Source organism: Neurospora hispaniola (assembly GCF_033458365.1).
Source record: "Neurospora hispaniola strain FGSC 10403 chromosome Unknown B0T23scaffold_2, whole genome shotgun sequence".
Taxonomy (NCBI): Eukaryota; Fungi; Ascomycota; class Sordariomycetes; order Sordariales; family Sordariaceae; genus Neurospora; species Neurospora hispaniola.
The window spans coordinates 3,697,027-3,715,960 of NW_026944407.1; the positions used below are offsets into that span (position 1 = coordinate 3,697,027).

Below are 18,934 nucleotides of genomic sequence, written 5' to 3' on the forward strand. Positions count from 1 at the left end.
GACCACCACCGGTATAAGTTAAGAAATACAGTATGGATATTTGATTGCAGAATGTTTTGTATCAACAGAAATCATTAGCCAAGGGGAGGCCAGGTCAGCCGTGGTGCAATTCCCATAATTGCCGAGGTACTGCATTGTTGTCTGGGTTGGTCGTGTCGATTGCCGCGAGAATGCCGCGGCCAGGAACGGAGGAAGTGGTGGAAGGGGAGCCAGGGTCTTGGATATGCAACTATAAGAGGACCCCGTTTGGAGACTCTATACTCTGCATATTGGTAAGACTTGGCGATACTCCGAGGTAAGACACAACACGATGCGTACCCCTTTTTGACCGTTGCCAGTTCATCACAACCCCCGTCCCTCGCCGTTATCACCTGTCAATCACAGTTGGGACAACCCCACGATAGCCCACTTATCATTGCTTTCGGGGCTTTGGACTTGGCGGACTCTTTCTTTCTTTCTTTCTTTTTTTTTTTTTTTTTTTTTTTTTTTTTTTTTTCCCTCTCTCTTGCACATTTAGACGGCGGTTATGTTGGAACAGGCAATCGAACCTATGAACGGGCGGCTGTTTCATCAAAGACCACGAGACAAACCACAATGCACGTGCAGCGACGTTCCTTTCCCCGGTATTGCCATCGGAAAAGTGTGTGTGTCTGTGTGGCACTGGAATGATTCCGCCCTTCGCACGAATCCTGCCGCTTGTTGTCGCCGTCCTGCATGGCGTCCGTCCACTAGGCAAGCGAACAACGTCATTTCTTTTTGAGAGCTAGGATTGGCATCGCCGCCATGCTGGTCTTGGTCCTTGTCCTCTTGGAAATATATCCACTCTGCCTCCGCCCATGATATGTAGTGTAAGGTCCCTGGACGTCTATTCTGCAACCGTACCCAAGAGACCCAAGCTCCTTGCTCAATGCTTTGACCCGCAATACGGAGTCTTATAATTAGTGGCATAGTGAAACACGTTGTTGATACCAAGCAGCGTAGCTGTCCTCTGGTCCCTTTTTCCGACGACAATCTCTGGTGGTCTGGACTTCTTGTCACGTTGATGTGTTGCTGTTGCAACTTGCAACTTCAACCAACTATCTTCCCTGTCTATCCTTATCCTCGAGTCCCGTCTGTAGTGCGGGGATAACCTGTGCTAGCGACGCTTCACACTCTCTTTACATTTATTGATTCAGTCCCTCTTCACCTGGTTCCAGACTTGGCAACACCCTTTTTTGTTAATTCACCAAACTCCGATCGCAATGTCGGAGACCGGCGAAAGGTGAGTGCATGTTTGCTTGTGGTTCGGGCGTTGAACCGGCCTGACTGCACCATCATTCAGTTCCAACCCGCATCCTGTTCACCCCACCTGCCCGCATCTTGCTTGCCCTGTTTACGCTACTTCAGTTCCCAAGCTCCTGTCCCGTCGCTTCCCTCCCACTCCCTGGCTTCAGTTTTGACAGCAGACTCAGCAACTACAACGATCGCCAGTTGATCATCTAAGCTTGATTCACTTCAACATCAATTAATACCTATCTTGTTGCAGCCTCCACAAACGATCCAAATCCGCCGCCCGCTCGCTCCTTAGCAGGCGCAAGCCGCCAGTCGACGACGACATGGCCTCCGACGACGGCCGGAGAGCGTCTGGCTCTTATTCTACACCTCAGAACATCCAAATCCCTAGCCAACAGACGCCCAGAGGTCACTCTTCCAGACTGTCTACCACTGGCAGCGCCCTAGGCCGAACGGTCTCGAACCACCAAGCCACACCTTCCGTCGGCGGAGCAAGGTCGCCATCCATGCTTTTTGACAAAGGGGCCGCGGCCTCTCTCGAGTCCTCCGTACGCAAGTTCCGTATCGTTGAAGCTCTTCGCAACGGCGACACAGCCTCGATTTCCAGAGCCATCCGCGATACTGCCGAGCACAACCCTCGCATGAGCATTTCGTCCGCCATTACCGGCCCTCTCGAAGACACCACGATTCTCCATTTGGCTATCCAGTGTGCCGAACAGACTGTTGTCGAGTACGTCTTGTCAGATGGTGCTGGCTCCCTCGATATCAATGCTCGCGACAAAGACGGAAATACCCCTTTGCACATTGCAGCCCAACAGGGACGAACCCACATCGTTCGTCAGCTCCTCGAGCACAAGGATATCAACGATGCGATCGCGAACCATCAAGGGCGGTTACCCATCGATCTCGCTCGCAATCCTGACATTTTTCAGCAACTCCAGCTCGCCAGATCGTTGTTTGCCGAGGACAAGGTTCGGCAGGTGCAGGACCTCATCCTCCATGGCGACTTTAAAACTTTGGAGGAGGTCTTGGAAGAGCCGCGTTTCAAGACCGTCCTCGACATTAACAGCACCGAATTCGCCGCCGAGTCGGCCACGGTCGAGAGCGGCGGCACGCTCCTTCACGAAGCCGCGCGTCGCAGAAACACAAAGTTAATCCAGGTTCTACTGCTGCACGGAGCAGACCCGTTCCGCAGAGATCGTAATGGCAAGCTCCCACAGGATGTTACAAAGGACGAGATTACAAAGGCTATGCTCAAAAAGTCCCCCGCTGCTGTGGCTGCCCAGAGAGGCATTCAAGAGAAGGCCGTTTTGGGATCAGCCACACATGGGGCAGCTGCTGCGGCGTCCGGTGATCCTATGGCGGGAAGAGAAGCTCGCGAGATGAAGGGATATCTGAAGAAGTGGACCAACTATAGAAAGGGATACCAGCTTCGTTGGTTCGTACTGGAGGATGGCGTCTTGAGTTACTACAAGCACCAGGATGACGCAGGTTCTGCCTGCCGTGGTGCTATTAACATGCGCATAGCCAAGCTTCATATGACCCCTGATGAGAAAACCAAGTTTGAAATTATAGGGAAAAACTCGGTCAAGTACACTCTGAAGGCCAATCACGAAGTCGAGGCAAAGCGTTGGTTCTGGGCCCTCAACAACTCCATCCAATGGACCAAGGACCAGGCTAAAGAGGAAGAGAGACAGCGTGTCCGCAATGCCGAACTCTTGAAGCAAGCAAAGGCGGAGCATGCCCATAGCGTATCTGACGCCGGTAGCGACAATGCTAGTTTCGTCGAGCACCGCCGTCAGAGTGTGCAGCTTTCTCGGATGCATTCAACGGCCAGGGCGTCCAGAGCCTCCTATGTCGCCAGTGGCAACGGAAGCAACGAAGAGGATGACTTTGTCGATGCCGGAACCGAAGCGGACAAGGGTGAGCATCACCACGCGGATGACGATGACGATGACTATGGGGAGGGTTCGAGCGGGCAGGATGTTCCATCGGCAAACAAAGATGCTTTCAACATCACTGCACAGTCTGCAAGACTGCAGCTCGACACCATGGCACAAGTCACCGCAGCCTTGATGGCGGAAACCAACAAGAACTCCGACCTCAGGTTGTCGGACCCCAAGGCCTCTCAAGCCCTGGCTACCTATGATGCTGCAATCCGCTCTCTTACGGGACTTGTCGGCGACCTCCTGCGCATCTCCAAGGATCGCGACGCGTACTGGCAGTACAGACTTGACCGCGAGAGTGAAATGCGCCAGATGTGGGAGGAAAGCATGGCCCAAGTTGCCAGGGAGCAAGAAGCTTTGGAGGCTCGGGTTGGCGAGGCCGAGGCAAAGAGGAAGATCACCAAGCGTATCCTCAAGGAAGCCCTTGGGTCAGGCATTATCGACGAGGGCCAAGTGAAGGCAACTGCACCAACTGTTGCCGCTGCTGCCGAGGCCACTGATGAGGCCGACGCCGAACAGGCTGATGCCAGACCACAGTCGCCGGTCCAGAGCATTCGCCGTCAAAAGACCATCAGGGATCAGGTGGCAGAGTTGTCTGACTCTGACTCAGATGAGGAAGAGTTCTTTGATGCGGTCGACGCCGGTACCGTCGAAGTTTCCCAGCTTCCCCCTTCGGAACCTGTGGCTTCGCAGAGCGATACCCAGCTTGTCATCTCAGACGGTACAGATATCAGCGACTCATTTAAGGGATACGAAAACGGTATCAGGACAAAGTTGAAGATGGATGCGGACAACAGACCCACTATCTCGCTCTGGGTAAGTTTGGATTACCATTCTGGATATTACACATTGCACTAACGTGAAGTCTAGGGCATCCTCAAATCCATGATTGGCAAGGACATGACCAAGATGACCCTGCCCGTATCCTTCAACGAGCCCACGTCACTCCTCTACCGCTGTGCTGAGGACATGGAGTATGCCGACCTCTTGGATTTAGCCGCTGATCGCGCTGATTCCATTGAGCGTTTGATCTATGTTTCTGCCTTCGCTGCCAGTGAATACGCATCCACCATTGGTCGCGTTGCTAAGCCGTTCAACCCACTTCTTGGTGAGACCTTTGAGTATGTGAGACCGGACAAGAACTACCGCTTCTTCATTGAGCAGGTTAGCCATCACCCGCCCATCGGTGCAGCCTGGGCCGAATCTCCCAAGTGGACCTACTACGGAGAATCGGCAGTCAAGTCCAAATTCTACGGCAAGTCCTTCGATGTCAACCCTCTCGGTACCTGGTTTCTTAAGCTCAGGCCGACTTCCGGTGGCAAGGAGGACTTTTACACCTGGAAGAAGGTCACTTCATCCGTGATTGGCATTATCACCGGTAACCCCGTGGTTGACAATTACGGTGTGATGGAGATCAAAAACTGGACCACCGGCGAGGTTTCTTACGTCGAGTTCAAGCCCAGAGGTTGGACCAAATCGAGTGCCTACCTGATTGGTGGCAAGATCCTCGATGCCAACGGTCAGGTCCGCGTCAGCTTGGGTGGTCGATGGAACTCCAAGTTCTACGCCCGCTTGACACCCGGTTACGAGGCCACCATTGAGGAGAAGTCCGGAAACGAAACGGTCCATCAGGGCAGCATCAATGACCCATCTAAGGCCTTCCTTATCTGGCAGGCTAACCCCCGCCCTACCGGCATTCCCTTCAACCTGACTCCCTTCGTCGTCACCTTTAACCACCTCGACGACAACCTCAAGCCTTGGCTCGCCCCCACGGATTCTCGCTTCCGCCCCGATCAGCGTGCTATGGAAGAGGGCGAGTACGACTTTGCGGCGACGGAAAAGAACAGACTCGAGGAGGCCCAGCGTGCGCGCCGCAAGGCTCGCGAGAGCAAGGGCGAGGAGTTTAAGCCCGCGTGGTTCACCAAGGCGCGGTGCGAGATCACAGGCGAGGAGTACTGGCAATTCAACGGCGAGTACTGGAACAGGCGCGCGAAGGCTGGTCCGAATGGCGACCCCAGTGTTTGGCAGGGTCTGGAGCCCATTTTTCAGGATGCTTAGTATGCTGTTGATGAGTTGGATGGGATGCTTGATCAGGCGTCTCTGAGTCCTGTGAAGAAGAAGAAGAAGAAGAAGAAGGGACGTTGGGCGAGGTGGCGGTCTCGGTCTCTTAGTCGTGTGTTGGAGTAGGGACGGTGGTTTGATACAGTATACGTAAACGGAGGTTTGAGCGTGTGGTATCCTTGAATGTTAACAGAAGGATGAGTTCGGGTGTCCCCTATAACTGGTGTAATGCAGAGACGATCCATTCACGTCTCACATTGAACAGTTGTTGGAAACGAGGCGTGACTTCATTACTTTGTGACAGTAGCTCGTACATAATATCTCTATGCATTACTTTTATGTACGTGTTCTATGTCGTACAGGAACTTTCAAAAGAATCAACTCCTTGAATCTAGTGCTGTCTGCATCTACAACGGGTGTAACTATATAGAAGGACTACAAATAGCACGATTGATCAATCTTGATTTCACCTGGCACCGGATGCTCACTACACTATGGTGTACAGTATATCGCACTGTGCGATAATCGCACAAATTGGCATTTAAACCGCGAAGGCAGACAGTGCCCTGATTACTCAAAACTGTATTGGTAAGGCTTCCGGAACGTGTGTGCACTGGCCATATCATGGAATGTCGCGGCATCAACATTGACTTGTTCAGAACCTTGTCGAAGGACGACTTCACAATTTCACATTGACAACGAATTCCACATACAAGACCAGGTATCGTAGATTTTTGAAATCAATATGTATGGCAGATAAATTTTGGCTTCTCAATCCACCCGCAGCTCTTCATCCCACACGCTGATCGAGCCACAACCATGAAGCATCTCCCCGACCCTTCTCGTACCTCACAAAATAATTCTGTCTCTAATCACAACCAACAGTAACCAAGTGAGCTCAAACACTAAACTCACACAGCAACCACTTACAAACAAACCGCAACTGATTATCTACAATAAAAAGCCATCAATAGCTGCTATTGAAAATGGCCACCGACGTCGCTGTTGAAACCACCATGGTACCTTGTTTCCCTCATCCCACCTCACCTCACCCATTCATCCTCAACTCTAACCCTCCTCCTACACCCTGCAGGGCACCTTCACCCTAGAACTCTACACCAACCACGCCCCCAAAACGTGCAAAAACTTTGCCACTCTCGCCGACCGCGGGTACTACGACTCCACCGTCTTCCACCGAATCATCAAGGACTTTATGATTCAAGGTGGCGACCCCACGGGAACCGGCCGGGGCGGTTCCTCCATCTACGGCGAGAAATTCGAAGACGAGATCCACCCTGGCCTGAAACATACCGGCGCGGGGGTGTTGAGCATGGCGAACGCGGGCCCGAATACCAACGGGAGCCAATTTTTCATCACGCTGGCGCCGACGCCTTGGTTGGATGGGAAGCATACGATTTTCGGACGCGTGAAAAAGGGGATGGGGGTTATCAGAAGGATGGGCATGGTACCGACTGATAAGGAGGATCGGCCGGCGACGGAGGTGAAGATTGTGAAGGCGAGACTGGTGAGGGAGGAGGATATGGAGGCTTGACGTCGACGGGGGGAGTGAGTGAGGGACTGAGATCACGGATGAGAACGGGGGTGAGGAGTTCAAGTGCATGTGGGCCTGGAGAGCTCGCTGAACTACTTTTTAGTCAAAATGAGCTGCCGCATTGTTGCGCCCATTTATAGTAGTTGGGATATACCAAAGGACTCACGATCAACCTCATCTTGTCAGGCAATTTAAATGCATCACACAGCTGTGAAAGACAAGAGAAACGTGTGGCCAGGTAACTCTGATTTCATCCTGGTCTGACTGACGTGCGTTGCCCTATCACGGCAGAAAGCTACTTGTTTGACACATATTGGGTCGGTATGCGACATCTCGATTATCCTCTAAGGGCTCTGTCCGATTTCCAATCCTTGAGCAATGTCTATTTTTGGGACAAGAATAGGGTATAATGTATAAATGCGTGTATAGGTAACGCCCAAACCATTTTTTTTTTTTTGTTTCCTCCCGTGGTTACCAAAAACAGTCCATCGTTAGTCAGTGTAAGAGTCAGTTAGAATCAGGCACCTCCCAGATCTAATGAGGCGGCGAAGACATTCTTCCCGTTGATTCTGTCTCGTGATCCTTTTCTTTCTTGCCTAGTTTCTTCCCCGGAGCATTTAGCTGCGGCTTTGTGCCTAGTCCGATCTTCAGCTTCTTAACAGGCGATGCGCCTTTTGCCGGTGTCGTCTTCTTGGGAACCACCTGAACGGTGGAGTTCTTTACGTCATCGTCATCCACGCTCTGCTCGACGCTCAGCATCGAACTGGTCTTTATCTTGTCCTTTTTAAGGGGCGGCGTCGACTTGGTCTTCAAAATGACTTTCTTTGGTAGAGCCGTCGGCTTGAGCTTCTTCTTCTTAGCACTGATAGGATCAGCTTCATCTCCATCCTCGTCAAATTCATCACCGTCTCGCTTCCTCGGACTAGTTGCCCGGCTCGTTGGTACGGGCGTCCCCTTTTGACTTGCTGGCGGAGTGTTGTCGTTGTTCTGACTTCCACCGTTGCTCCCACCGTTACTAATCTTCTGAGCCGCTGCTCTACTAGCGTTTCGCCCACTGTTGCCAATGCAGGAGCCCATGTGATTATTGAGACGTGTCACCAGAATACAACGCTTGCACTTGGAGCAAGTAGCGCTGGGAAAGCTGAGCACGTTAGGCGGGCGGTCCTTGGCACTTCCCTCCATGGCTGCCACGGCTGCAGGATCGTTGGGGTCCATCTTTTTCTCCATGTCCTTCTTTTTCTTTCCTCGGCCGGGGCCAGGCTGAACCCAAGTCTGTCCATAAATGTCGAAGCCTGGCTTTTCAATATAGGGGTGCCTTTTGCAATAAGTAACGTTTGGATCTGGCTTTTGGGCTCCTTTGCCATCTGTAGGATGAAGCAGACGGGGAAGTTGACACCGTGGACACAAAATCTCCTTTGTAGTCTTTAGCGGATTGCCCTTCAACGTAACGTGTCCGTCCTTGTACAGAGCAGCGTCGGTTTCCACGACAATCTCGGGCCGTGCATCAGGGGTCGATAGATCGGAGTTCTCCATAGCGAGCTTTTCGACTTTGATGGCCGCCGTTCTCATCCGCGCGGTTTTTTCGTCTTGGTGTACCTTGAGGACTAGGTCGTGAAGGATATTGTAAAGCAAATCGTCCACAACGGAGTATGCCTACAGGGAGGACAAGAAAGGGTCAGTACAAGTCTCTGGCTCGATCTTGGTCGATGCAAAAATGCTTACGAGCTTGTCTACACTCCCGACATCTTCAGGGGCAACGACAATACCAGCCTTGCCGGTCCTGTCCCCTTCTGACGACATCTTGACAATGACAGACGCCCTCCCAAATTAGATCGGGACTGATCGACACCCCTGGAACAGCCGATGAGTATTTGGCAGCTGTCGTATGAGATGGTCCTCGCGTGACGTGTGGAAGTAGTAGATTTGTCGCGACTCTCTTCACCCTTCCAGGCTCGGGTGATGCAGGGCAGGCCGAGCCAAAGTTGGAGTTCGACTGGCGTAGCGGGTGGGAGATGCGGTTCGCCGGTAGTTTTCGGTTTTCAGGTGCTGATCGGAACGAGCCTTTGGTCCACGCACGAAGAAGTGGCCTTGAAGCATCCACGGGTCGTTCAACTCGGCTGCAGCAAGCCGAAACCGTCAACTGCACTAAGTGGTGCGTGTTCGTTCTCGAAAGCCTCCAGTGGTGATGGGGGCAGGAAGGCTAAATACCGACTGGGACCGGTATTGTGTGGCAATGTTCAATTGACTAAGCCGCAATATGTTCGGAAGCCGTAAATGAGCCGATATGCCCGTGAGATGGAGTGGTGTTTGGAAGATTGACGATATGTGGGTGGTGACGGAATTTCCTGCCCAAAGCTTGGTTGATGGGAAAAATGTCCATCCACGGCGATGTTCGGCAGGTCGCGGTTTTGTGGTAGTTGTGTCCATGCAGAAGTTGTAGTGGGCTTCAGGCGTGTGAGCACTGGCTGACAGTGGAGCATATGAGTCCATCCAGGCGGCTACAGCCAGCCAAGGGAAGTGGAAGCAAAAGCAGTTTCCATGCTCCCTTCCACCTCGCCGCGGCCCGGGATTGGTCGTGTCTTCGTGCCTGCCGCGGACGCCCTTGGTGGTTGCTTGTGCCGGTACCTGAATTTCAGTGTTATTCCATGTTATCTACTACAACACATCGATACCGCGACTGGGCTTTGTCGGTTCCCTTAGACAGGATATTTGGGCTGCAAGTTAGACTCACATTCATTGGTTACTATGAGTGAGAGAGGTCAGGACTACTGTCTGGCCCGGTACATACAACTCAATGTTGTTGCATGGAAATTGTCTTATAGAAGCCGTCCAAGGTGGGCATATGCCTCGGTTTCCGAATCACCCGACCATCTCATACACATAGGACATCATTGAAAGCCCTCCAAAACCAAGCACGTGCAGTCTTTTTTTCAAGGTATGAACGCGGAGTGCATTCCGCCTCTTCATCCTCCCGTCGTGTGTTGCCATTACATGTGGGGCGACACAAGGTGTTAAAAAAGCCTGGTCTGGATCATTTCCCATCCTTTGTGTGTACACTACTATGTAGTGTAGGTATCGCTGCCGGGTGGGCCAGGGGTACAATGGTGGTGTCCCTGAATGTCTTCTAAAATGCGTCTGCGACATGTGCTGGTGGGCCAGACTTCATGACTGACACGACGGTTATTTACACTCCCCTCGTCGTGACTACGACAACATTGGTCATTTTCTCTTCAGCCTTTCTTTCCCTCTTTATTTTTTTTTAAACCGATCTCTCCCTCATCGTTCTTTGCAAATTCAGCTTTCTCGGTTTCCACTACTTACTTTCAGCATGTCGCGTGGTCAACAACCCTCGATACTGTCATTCTTCCAACCCCGGCAGCAGCAACAACAACCTCAACATGCCCCTCCCCCCCACGACTGCGTGAACGGTGCAGCAACAACGGCAAGCGTGCTTCCGAAAACCCCCGTACCACCACCACCTCCTCCTCCTCCCTCTTCTCTCACCTCGGCTCCACCGCCGCAACAAGTTCCAGCTCGTCCCGGCCTTGGGCCCGTCACGGCTACTCTCCCGGCCAACATCCCCGTTCTCCCATCCCCACCGTCAATCCCCTCTCAAGCCAGCATAGTCGCGGTGGCCGAGCACCACATAGCCGCCCTACGCCGAATCAATTCGCTCCTCCTTCAAGTCGCCTACCCAGACGCCTTCTACGCCAAGGTCCTCGAACCGCTTGCCTCAGGTCTCTTCTCGCGCGTCATCCTCTGGAGCGACGACCCTACTTCCGAGCCCAAAGTCATTGGCGGCATCGTTTGTCGGCTCGAGCCGAACCCTTTCTTAGACCCCAACGGGCAACCGCAGGCTCCCCGAATACAACAAAACCAGCCCGGCCCATCAGCTCCCGCCGACTCCCCTTACCACGCCATATACATTCAATCGCTCGCCCTCCTCTCACCCTACCGATCCCTCGGTCTGGCCGCCGCCGCGCTTGAACACATCATCGCCAGCGCCTCGATTCTGCCCGCTGCGGGCTCTACCATCGACGTGCGAACCATCTACGCTCACGTGTGGACCGAAAACGAGGAAGGACTCCAGTGGTACGGACAGCGAGGGTTCCGGACCGAAGGTCGCGACCCAGTGAGGGGGTATTACTTCAAGTTACGACCGGACACGGCTTGGATTGTGCGTAGAGACATTGGAGAACACGGTAGACAAGCACAAGCACAAGAACCGTTAGGGGCAGCGAACTACGCTTTACCGAAACAAAACCCCAATCACCTCCTCCAACAACAACAACCCACCGGAATGATTATGGCTTCCAGTGGCACAACCGCCACCGCCTCGGCCACAGCCACGGGCGTCCTAGCAGCCGCTGTCAACCTACCCTCTTTGACTACACCACCACCAAAATCCCCGGTAGGACCTCCTCCGAGCTCGTCAACATCAACATCCGCCTCAACACCAGCCTTGGCCCCTCCCTCAACAACAACCACAACAACAACAAGACCACCCCTCAGCCGCCCCTCAACCGGCATGTCGTACCAAAACACGCGACCGGAAACCGAATGGAACGACTTGCCGCCGGAGATGGTCCAGCTCAACGTTCCCGGTAGTGGTTCCGGTGCCGGTGCCAGCGCGACAGCCTCGGGGGCCACTAGTGCGGTTAGCTCGAGGAGTAGTTCGGTGGCGCCGAAGAAGAAGAAGGGGAGGGCATATCCTAGTGCTGCTTTTGGGCAGTAGGGAATGTTGTCTGACCTTGTAGTACCTTCCGTCTTCTGCTGCCGCCCTCTGACTGCTGCAGACAAAGTAATGACAAACGTAACGGAGATGGGATGGGAGAGATATGCTGTTATAGAGGTAATACTATTTTGAAATGGAAAAAAAAAAAAAAAAAAAAAATTATGAAATAAAGGGTAGTGAAATACTGTGGGGCATAATCGGGGTTGGTGAATCCCGGGCTTGAATCAGACAAGAGATTTCCAAGAGGAGCTCCGATGAGATGGGATTCATTGCCTACCTTGATTGGCTATATAGTTCAAAAGAATTGTGGCTCAATTATAGACACGTAGAAAACGTGTTGTTGTATCCCTATAGAAGCAGAAACAACTTAGTTAATGTTGGGAGTAACTTCGTTGGTTATTATGAACCTCTGGAAGTGATGCAAGGATGAGCCAGGATGTCGTTGCTAATACTGGTATGCCTCGTCAGAAGTGGGTGTTTGATTCTGGTAAGGTCGAGGTGTGAACTGAGACGGGCATTGTTTCTTCCAAACAAGAGAAAGATAAAGTGGCCAAAGAAAACCACACCATCGCTTTGCGTCGTGTTAACTATCCAGTTCGTTCCAAGTACATCCCGAGAAAAAAACAACTGTAGTTTGGATTTCCTATGCTCCCACCATTGGCTTGAGCAGCATCTGAGGACTCGAATCAAAGCCGTTGTTTAGAGTTGGCTACGGTTGCGAAATGCCATCATTGATAAAGGGATAACGCAAAACTGAGAGGAGGAACAACTGGTATTTCAAAATTCACAACTTCGCTGGTTAATGGTCTTTTTGTTATACAGTAGATAACATCTCTCCGTTCCAATCCGGCTACCATTTCATGATAAAAGAGAAAAAGAATATAAATTCAAAGCCCATCCATGCCTTGGGGGTTTCCCTAATGCGATAAACCCTAACCCAGTGACGCCTGCCCAATCAATCATACCAAAGGAAGAACATTGAAATATTTATGTGAACCTCATATCCCTTTCCAGGTTCCTCGTCCCATTGTCGTTCATCCTTACACAGCACACAAATGTTGCTCTTCGCTTAACACATTTTTTTCATGTCAACCTTCACTCCCAAACTCCTTTCCTGCGCTAAGCCATGTTCACATAACAATGCACCTCTTTCTGCGACATGTCAGTGATGTCATGCCTGGCAATGGACAAGCTGCCTTTGTGGACTCCTATTCCCCGGCGGCAAGCTCGCTATCCTCAGGCACAGCTGTCAAGTCGGTCTTCTTGGCGTTGAGACGCAGGTCGCTGATGAAGTCGGCTGTGGAAGTGCTCTTCTCCATGCGGGCAGCAACGAGAGCAATCAACGCGGCACCAACACCAGATCCATCCTTGGCAATACCAATACGGATCCGCTTGGCACCCTCCTCACCAATGCCTTTAATGGCACGGAGAGCCTCGTAGATCATGTCACGGAAGTAGGGATAGTGCTCGACCAAGCTTCCGTCAACACCAATGTCGATAGGCTCGTCCTGCTCGGGGTCGTTGAGTTTGCCGGTCTGCAAAACAATGGCAGCAATAGCAACAGCCGAAAGACGAGCAGCACGACGACCGATAGCACCAGCAATGGCCTTGAAAGCCTGAGCGTCCTCCAAAGAGGGGGCATAAATGTGGAGGTTGGCCTCGAGCTCCTGGCGGAGGATCGACAACTCGGGGGTACTGTCAGCGGCAGCGACAGAGAGGACCGAGGTATCAAGACCCCACTGCTTGTAGATGGGGGAGTGTTCGGCGATGTTGGTAGTTGACTTCCAGTCATTGTAGCTCGAGTTATCATCCTTGAAGAGAGCAACGTCTGGGTTCTTAAGCAGATCAATGACCGTCAATCGCAAGATCTCGCCGAGGTACATGCCCGAGACACGCTTCTCGTACATCTGAATACCGGGGTTGGGGGTGGCCAGGTCGAGCTGGACATCCCATGGTGTGTTAGGGAGGACCTTGAGCTGGTTGTCGAACGAACCCCACTCAGTGTTGATGACCATCTCTCCGGTAGAGTTATCGTACTCGCCGGCTAGGGGCTTCTTGATGTTGGAAAGCTTCTCGACGTAAGCTCCGTTGGTGCCAGTACCGAAGATAGCACCGAGGATAGCACCGCTCTTGCCAGGGGAAGAGTAGGAACGAGCCATCAAAGTGCCAACAGTGTCGTTGACGAGAGCAGCGACCTTGACGGGGAGATGGAGCTTGTCAATCTCCGTTTGCAGGAGGGCGCAAACGTCCTTTCCAACGGCGTCTGGGATATCGAAACCCTTGGTCCAGCGAATGAGCGTACCCTTATTGATACCCAATTGTTGGACGGGGAAACTGAATGTGAAGCCGAGACGGAAGACGTTCTCGTCCTTGAAGCCCTCGGGGGAGCTCATGGTCATGCGTCTGCGGATATGTGCCTCGAAGTGCTCTCCATGATGTGTCCTGAGGAAGATTTCGACCTGCTTTGCCAAGAAAGCGAACAGCTCCTCAGCGGTCTTGGCAACCATGAGCTCTCTGGGGATAGCGACCTTGGTGTACGTCAGACGAAAGGTGGTGTCGCCGTTGAGCTGGATTGAGCAAACGCGGAAGTTGGTGCCACCGAGATCGACAGCCATGTAAAGACCCTACGATCAGAGGAGGTTAGCCATCGGTGCAGGTACTTGTCAGCAGTGTATAACCAACCTTTTCAGTGCCATTGGGGACGGCGGTGACATATGTGGGAATCTGGCTCATGCTAGCGCCATCCTTCTCGAGACCTTCGGCTGCAATCCTCAATTTGTCAGAGCTTGTTGCGGCATTTGTCTACGGCGATAGGACCACCTACCCATTTGACGAAGGAACTCTACGACGCCCTTATTGACATCTTCGTCCGAATAGTCGAACTGACCGACAACGGTCTTTGTCTGGGTCTCGAGGGCCATAGTGAGCGGGCTCGAGACTGGGGCGGTTGTGGGAAATGGGGGATGAATCTCGCACACTGCGGGTGGTTGTGGCTGGTGTGCTTGTTGCGAGAGGGCCGGGGGAGAAAACGTGGCCTTGGTTGTGAGAGGTGTCAAAGTGGATTGTCGAGATAAGAAGGAAGAATAATGAAGTGCCGAGTCGGGGAGGAGAGCCCGGAGAACCTGGGGAGTTCAGGTTAATATATGCACTGGTAGTGGTGGACGATTTCAGTCCTGTACGATGCGAGTGCTTCTCCGTGGGGAATCCTCCGTGACGGTATGATGTTAGGTGGGATGCTCGTGGAGGGGCATAATCGGTGGGGTACCAGGGGCATTGGATCGAATGCCCGCCCAGTGGAGGTCTGATGGGTACCGCGCGCAGTGGTTCCAGCCAGGTAAATTTTGGATGCAATCCGCGGCATGTCAGGTTTGTGGACGGAGCCGACTTGAACCCAACAAGCAGGAAAGCTGCACTTGTCCTGCTCGGTACGTAACTCCGAAAGTACATAGAGGTAGCAAGTGCCATGCCCACTGTCCTGGGCCGGCCGGGGGCTTTGAAACGGAAATTCCTGGCTGGTCCGCTGCAGGCCCGAGCTTCTCGCTAGGTACTTTAGGTGCAGTCCAAGGCAAAATGCCGGTAAGGAGTATACTTGGAACGGTCCGACTGAAGGAAAGCGCTAGGTAGGTAGGAAAGCAATGAGAGGTACTTACAAAGACGACTGCCAGAAAAACCACTGACGATGAAAGCACACGAATCAGACTGGTGAGGACACCACGGCAACTCTGGGACCATTCGCGTTTCGCTTGCGATTTGCTAACTGCACTTGGCCCGGTGGAACGAAAGCGAGTGAAGACGGCAGCTCTAGGCGAGGGAGGGCTGCCTGGGCTGGAGGGAATATCGGCACCGGCACCCGTCTGCCTCTTTCGGGCCTCTTTTTCATTGATGCGCGATTTGGAGCCGTTGGGGTTGCTTGCCTCTGTGCAATAGTCTAGGCTGCTTTCAAGTCTGGACGGCCCGTGATGATAACGTGAGTCGTCAGCAGAGCCACGAGCCTGAACACCAGCTTTGTGTGCCGCTGCGGGGTCAGGCGCCGTGCTAGAATTTACAGAGCGCCGCCGCCCTGTTACACCGGGCATATCCAGCACGGCGCCGCCTGTGAAGCTGGCGGACGACGCATCGTCGGCTTGCATAGGTAGAGGTAGAGGTACCTCTCGGATGCGGGAAATCATGGTCGTTGATGCGGGGCAGGTCAGCTCAGGGCGCCTTGTGTGATAGGCCCGAGAGGATCGCTTGCGGGGTTATTTTGCGTCTTCAGGGCCGTGGACCTGGTTGAAACGGCCCGGATCTGGGTGGCACTGATCCAATGAGGTCATGAAAGAAGACCCGTTTCTGGGTTCGAAGATTCAAAGAACAACCTCTTCCTAGCAATCGATGTTAATGTTCCTGGACAAATCGGCACGATTGGGGATGCGAGGATGCAGTGACGCACCGCCACTTGAAAGTCCCGCGGCCAAAACATGAGGTTCTCACGAGCTCAGGCCTAGCTGAGCCGCAGAACGAACCTAAAAAAATCAAGGGGTCAAGGATCACTTACACGGGTGAGGCTGTTGACGTCGTAGAGAAGGTAGGTAGATTTTGCTGCCCAGTTTGCATGTGCTGATGCCACTCTGCAGGTTCAGGGTAGGACCGATGTCATGGCACGAGATAGGGAGTCCTGGGTGAGCAGCAGCTGATTATTGAAAAGCCTCCTAGACCCAAGGCCTCGAATATTCCAACGTTCCAATTGGGTCTTTTCAAGGTCTGAACGGTCCCGTGGCTTGGCCGTTCTTTGACAAAGGAGTTTTGGTGATGCGTCTGATTTTTGCAGTACCAGGCTCCCCGATGTGGCGCCTTCCGGTGATGCCTTCCTAAGTAGTGTAGGTCTTGGGTCGTTGTTCCTTTCTTCGGAGTACTGTAGCCCTAACTTTGAAATTTCGCGATAGTACCGTACGTACTCGGGGTCTCGAACACGAACTGGGGCGGCCGAGTGTTGCGACAAGGTACTAAGCGCTGGCTTTGGGCACCGAGATAGACTTCACCGCAACCGTCTGCCACGGTCCCAGATGGCTGGCGGACAAGTTGAAAGAACCGGGAAAATAAAGAACGAGTTGCAAAGCCGTGCCAATACGCAGCCGGGATGCTCACCGCTTCGGAAGTTCAAACCTCTCGACCGGGTCCGTCCCGTATTTGCACACACGCTCCGTGTCCGGGCGAGTTCACAACAACAAAAAGGAGCGGAATGCCGGACGATCCAAGCACGGCGGGTTCGGTGACACTGACAGCGAGCGACGCGATGCCTTGATATAGATGTGGAGATTCTCTGGCTTTCGATGGCACCTACGTAGAGGTATGGCCCAAGGGGTACCTGGTCTCTGTCGTTCCTAGCGTGTGCTTCCCCATGTGGACATGGCCTATACGGGCCGACAACAGTGGAGATGTGGGTGATGTGCGGTGCGCCCTCCCACGTCTCCAGGTCTCTCCCCCAAACAAATCATCCCCCAGAAATTGGGGAAGCTCGGTCAAATTGTGGTCACCCCGCGAACAAAACCTCGGGGAAAAACGTGAGAGTGGTGAATGAGCACACGACGATGGAACTGGGGAGAGCTTTGCGGAAGAACCCGCTCTGGTGCTGTAGCAGATCAAGACGAGATGTGTCACAAACGTCACCTCTCAGAAGAGGCCCTGGATGACTTCTTTCTCCAACTAGCCAAGAAAGGAGGAGAGAGGGGAACGACTCAATTCAGTTCCCACAAAGTCGCACACCGCGCGGGGCAAGGGTAGGACGACCAACCTGGTCGCCGTCGAAGATTTCACCCCGACGCGTGGAACGCCGGATGGGGGCTGACTCCACCGAGACTTGTTACACCGGTACACCCGACGATGGTGACGGCGCCGTCGGGCAGTGATGCGGAGGTTGTATTGGTTTCTTTCTCCGATAGCTCGCTCTGACGGCGGCGGTCCAGGCCTTTGTTCTCGGTAGTTATCACCGTGTCGAACTCGGTGCACGAACTCAGTGTTGAATGCGATACATCACACATAACGGCGGTCGCAGCACATTTGGGTGCCATGGGCGAGAGCCTAGATACTGCGAGGGCTTCTGGGAACTGTCTACGGTCCCCCCTTCCACGCGCAAACATCGACAAGGTAATAGTGAAATAGGTTAAACTATTTTCTTGCAGTCACACATGTGTTACCTCCCGTACATCAACTGTCTTCAATATCCCCAGCCATATTTCCTCGTGGTATATCGTCCTCCAAACCTCACGCTTCTTTATTTCCTGCATTACCCAACACGTTTTGCTGAAACAGAACCTCCCATAGCTGAACATCTGCGCTTGCGGCCTGCGATATTATACCACGATCAGCACCCAATGATCTTTCATTAACTCTTCTTCCAAGTTTCTCCTCAGCTGGCTGTTCCTGATAAAACAGCCACTTTGGTTTAGAGCCGCGGGGGCTTCCATCCCAGCTAATATACAATTTGCGTGAGGACTGAGCGTTTCCGAGCGCTTAGTGTCCATGTCTTCACTTCTCGGGCTCATGCCATACAGCCCATTTCTTTGTTCAATCATGATAGCCAAGCTGTATGCCATCTCCGCAGGGTGTGACTTGTGTAAGCCTTTTTTTTTTCTTTTTTTTTTTTTTTTTCTATCAAGCACACTCAGCGATACTTCAGCCGCCCGTCGTCCTGAAAGTCTTTTCATCTTACCTCCAATACACCCGTTAATCGCCGAGTATTCCTTGATGCACTCGTCAAGGGGCGTCGTCTTCGTGTTCGTCAAGTTGTGAGCGACCCCGTCGCCGACATAATCTATTCCACACGTATGGTGTAATCTAGGGCCATTCTTCGTAGAATACATTATCTCGCCCGCGCCTAGTCAGTTGATGGGTGTTGTTGGGGTGGTTGAGGTTGCTGTTGCCGTTGCGAATGTCATTGTGGATGATGTACTTGATGAGGCGGTCCTGGGAGTTTTGTCAGTGCAGGTAACTCGATGGTTGGGTAAATGAAGGTGAGGTTTGCTTGCGCTCCGGCACTGTCGCTGTCGCTCTTGGTCCCAACGCCAACTCCCACTCCTACGCCTATCGCAATCCCCACGAGAAATAGGCCTTCGCCGGCGAATAAAATGAGAAAAAAAAGGTTCCGTTTGATGCCGCAGATCCTCTCGTTTCTCTTGTTTGCGGGGCCCCGTAGAACGTCCGGCCTGCGATGGTGGATAGCCCATCTGCGACCCGCCGTACATTTCCAGCGAGTCCCTATATCAACCCGGTTGAAGATATGCAAACGGGTAGAACAACGGTTGGTATTCAGGCGGCGCTGGTGACGGTGAAGGTGAGTGGTGATGCCCGTAGGACACGGCTGTTACGCCGATGGGCGACTTCTCGGTATAA

General features: G+C 52.8%; 6 protein-coding genes across 6 annotated transcripts; 3 read left to right on the top strand and 3 right to left on the bottom strand.

Moving 5' to 3' along the window:
- The first annotated feature begins 855 nt into the window (after window positions 1-855).
- On the top strand, window positions 856-5,727 carry B0T23DRAFT_374738 (Oxysterol-binding protein-domain-containing protein). Its single transcript, XM_062836864.1, has 3 exons — window positions 856-1,261; window positions 1,526-4,034; window positions 4,089-5,727. Exons 1-3 carry the CDS (start codon window positions 1,242-1,244, stop codon window positions 5,274-5,276), a joined length of 3,717 nt encoding a protein of 1,238 aa, XP_062695903.1. The 5' UTR covers window positions 856-1,241; the 3' UTR covers window positions 5,277-5,727.
- A 151-nt stretch (window positions 5,728-5,878) lies between these two features.
- On the top strand, window positions 5,879-7,268 carry B0T23DRAFT_374743 (peptidyl-prolyl cis-trans isomerase ppi1). Its single transcript, XM_062836865.1, has 4 exons — window positions 5,879-6,026; window positions 6,165-6,171; window positions 6,244-6,298; window positions 6,373-7,268. Exons 3-4 carry the CDS (start codon window positions 6,266-6,268, stop codon window positions 6,829-6,831), a joined length of 492 nt encoding a protein of 163 aa, XP_062695904.1. The 5' UTR covers window positions 5,879-6,026; window positions 6,165-6,171; window positions 6,244-6,265; the 3' UTR covers window positions 6,832-7,268.
- B0T23DRAFT_89245 (uncharacterized protein) lies at window positions 7,078-8,803 on the bottom strand. Its single transcript, XM_062841956.1, has 2 exons — window positions 8,554-8,803; window positions 7,078-8,484 (listed from the first exon to the last, which is right to left on the bottom strand). Exons 1-2 carry the CDS (start codon window positions 8,629-8,631, stop codon window positions 7,366-7,368), a joined length of 1,197 nt encoding a protein of 398 aa, XP_062695905.1. The 5' UTR covers window positions 8,632-8,803; the 3' UTR covers window positions 7,078-7,365.
- Window positions 8,804-10,067: 1,264 nt separating this feature from the next.
- B0T23DRAFT_89293 (uncharacterized protein) lies at window positions 10,068-11,784 on the top strand. The gene has a single exon (XM_062841957.1). It carries the CDS (start codon window positions 10,160-10,162, stop codon window positions 11,564-11,566), a length of 1,407 nt encoding a protein of 468 aa, XP_062695906.1. The 5' UTR covers window positions 10,068-10,159; the 3' UTR covers window positions 11,567-11,784.
- Window positions 11,785-12,521: 737 nt separating this feature from the next.
- Window positions 12,522-14,707, bottom strand: B0T23DRAFT_89297 (putative glucokinase). The gene is made up of 3 exons (XM_062841958.1): window positions 14,391-14,707; window positions 14,249-14,328; window positions 12,522-14,190 (listed from the first exon to the last, which is right to left on the bottom strand). Exons 1-3 carry the CDS (start codon window positions 14,485-14,487, stop codon window positions 12,775-12,777), a joined length of 1,593 nt encoding a protein of 530 aa, XP_062695907.1. The 5' UTR covers window positions 14,488-14,707; the 3' UTR covers window positions 12,522-12,774.
- A 3,188-nt stretch (window positions 14,708-17,895) lies between these two features.
- B0T23DRAFT_393873 (uncharacterized protein) lies at window positions 17,896-18,405 on the bottom strand (the record flags this gene model as incomplete). Its single annotated transcript, XM_062838099.1, has 2 exons — window positions 17,896-18,164; window positions 18,255-18,405. The coding sequence occupies 2 exons, from the start codon at window positions 18,403-18,405 to the stop codon at window positions 17,896-17,898; spliced, it is 420 nt and encodes a 139-aa protein (XP_062695908.1).
- Window positions 18,406-18,934: the final 529 nt, after the last annotated feature.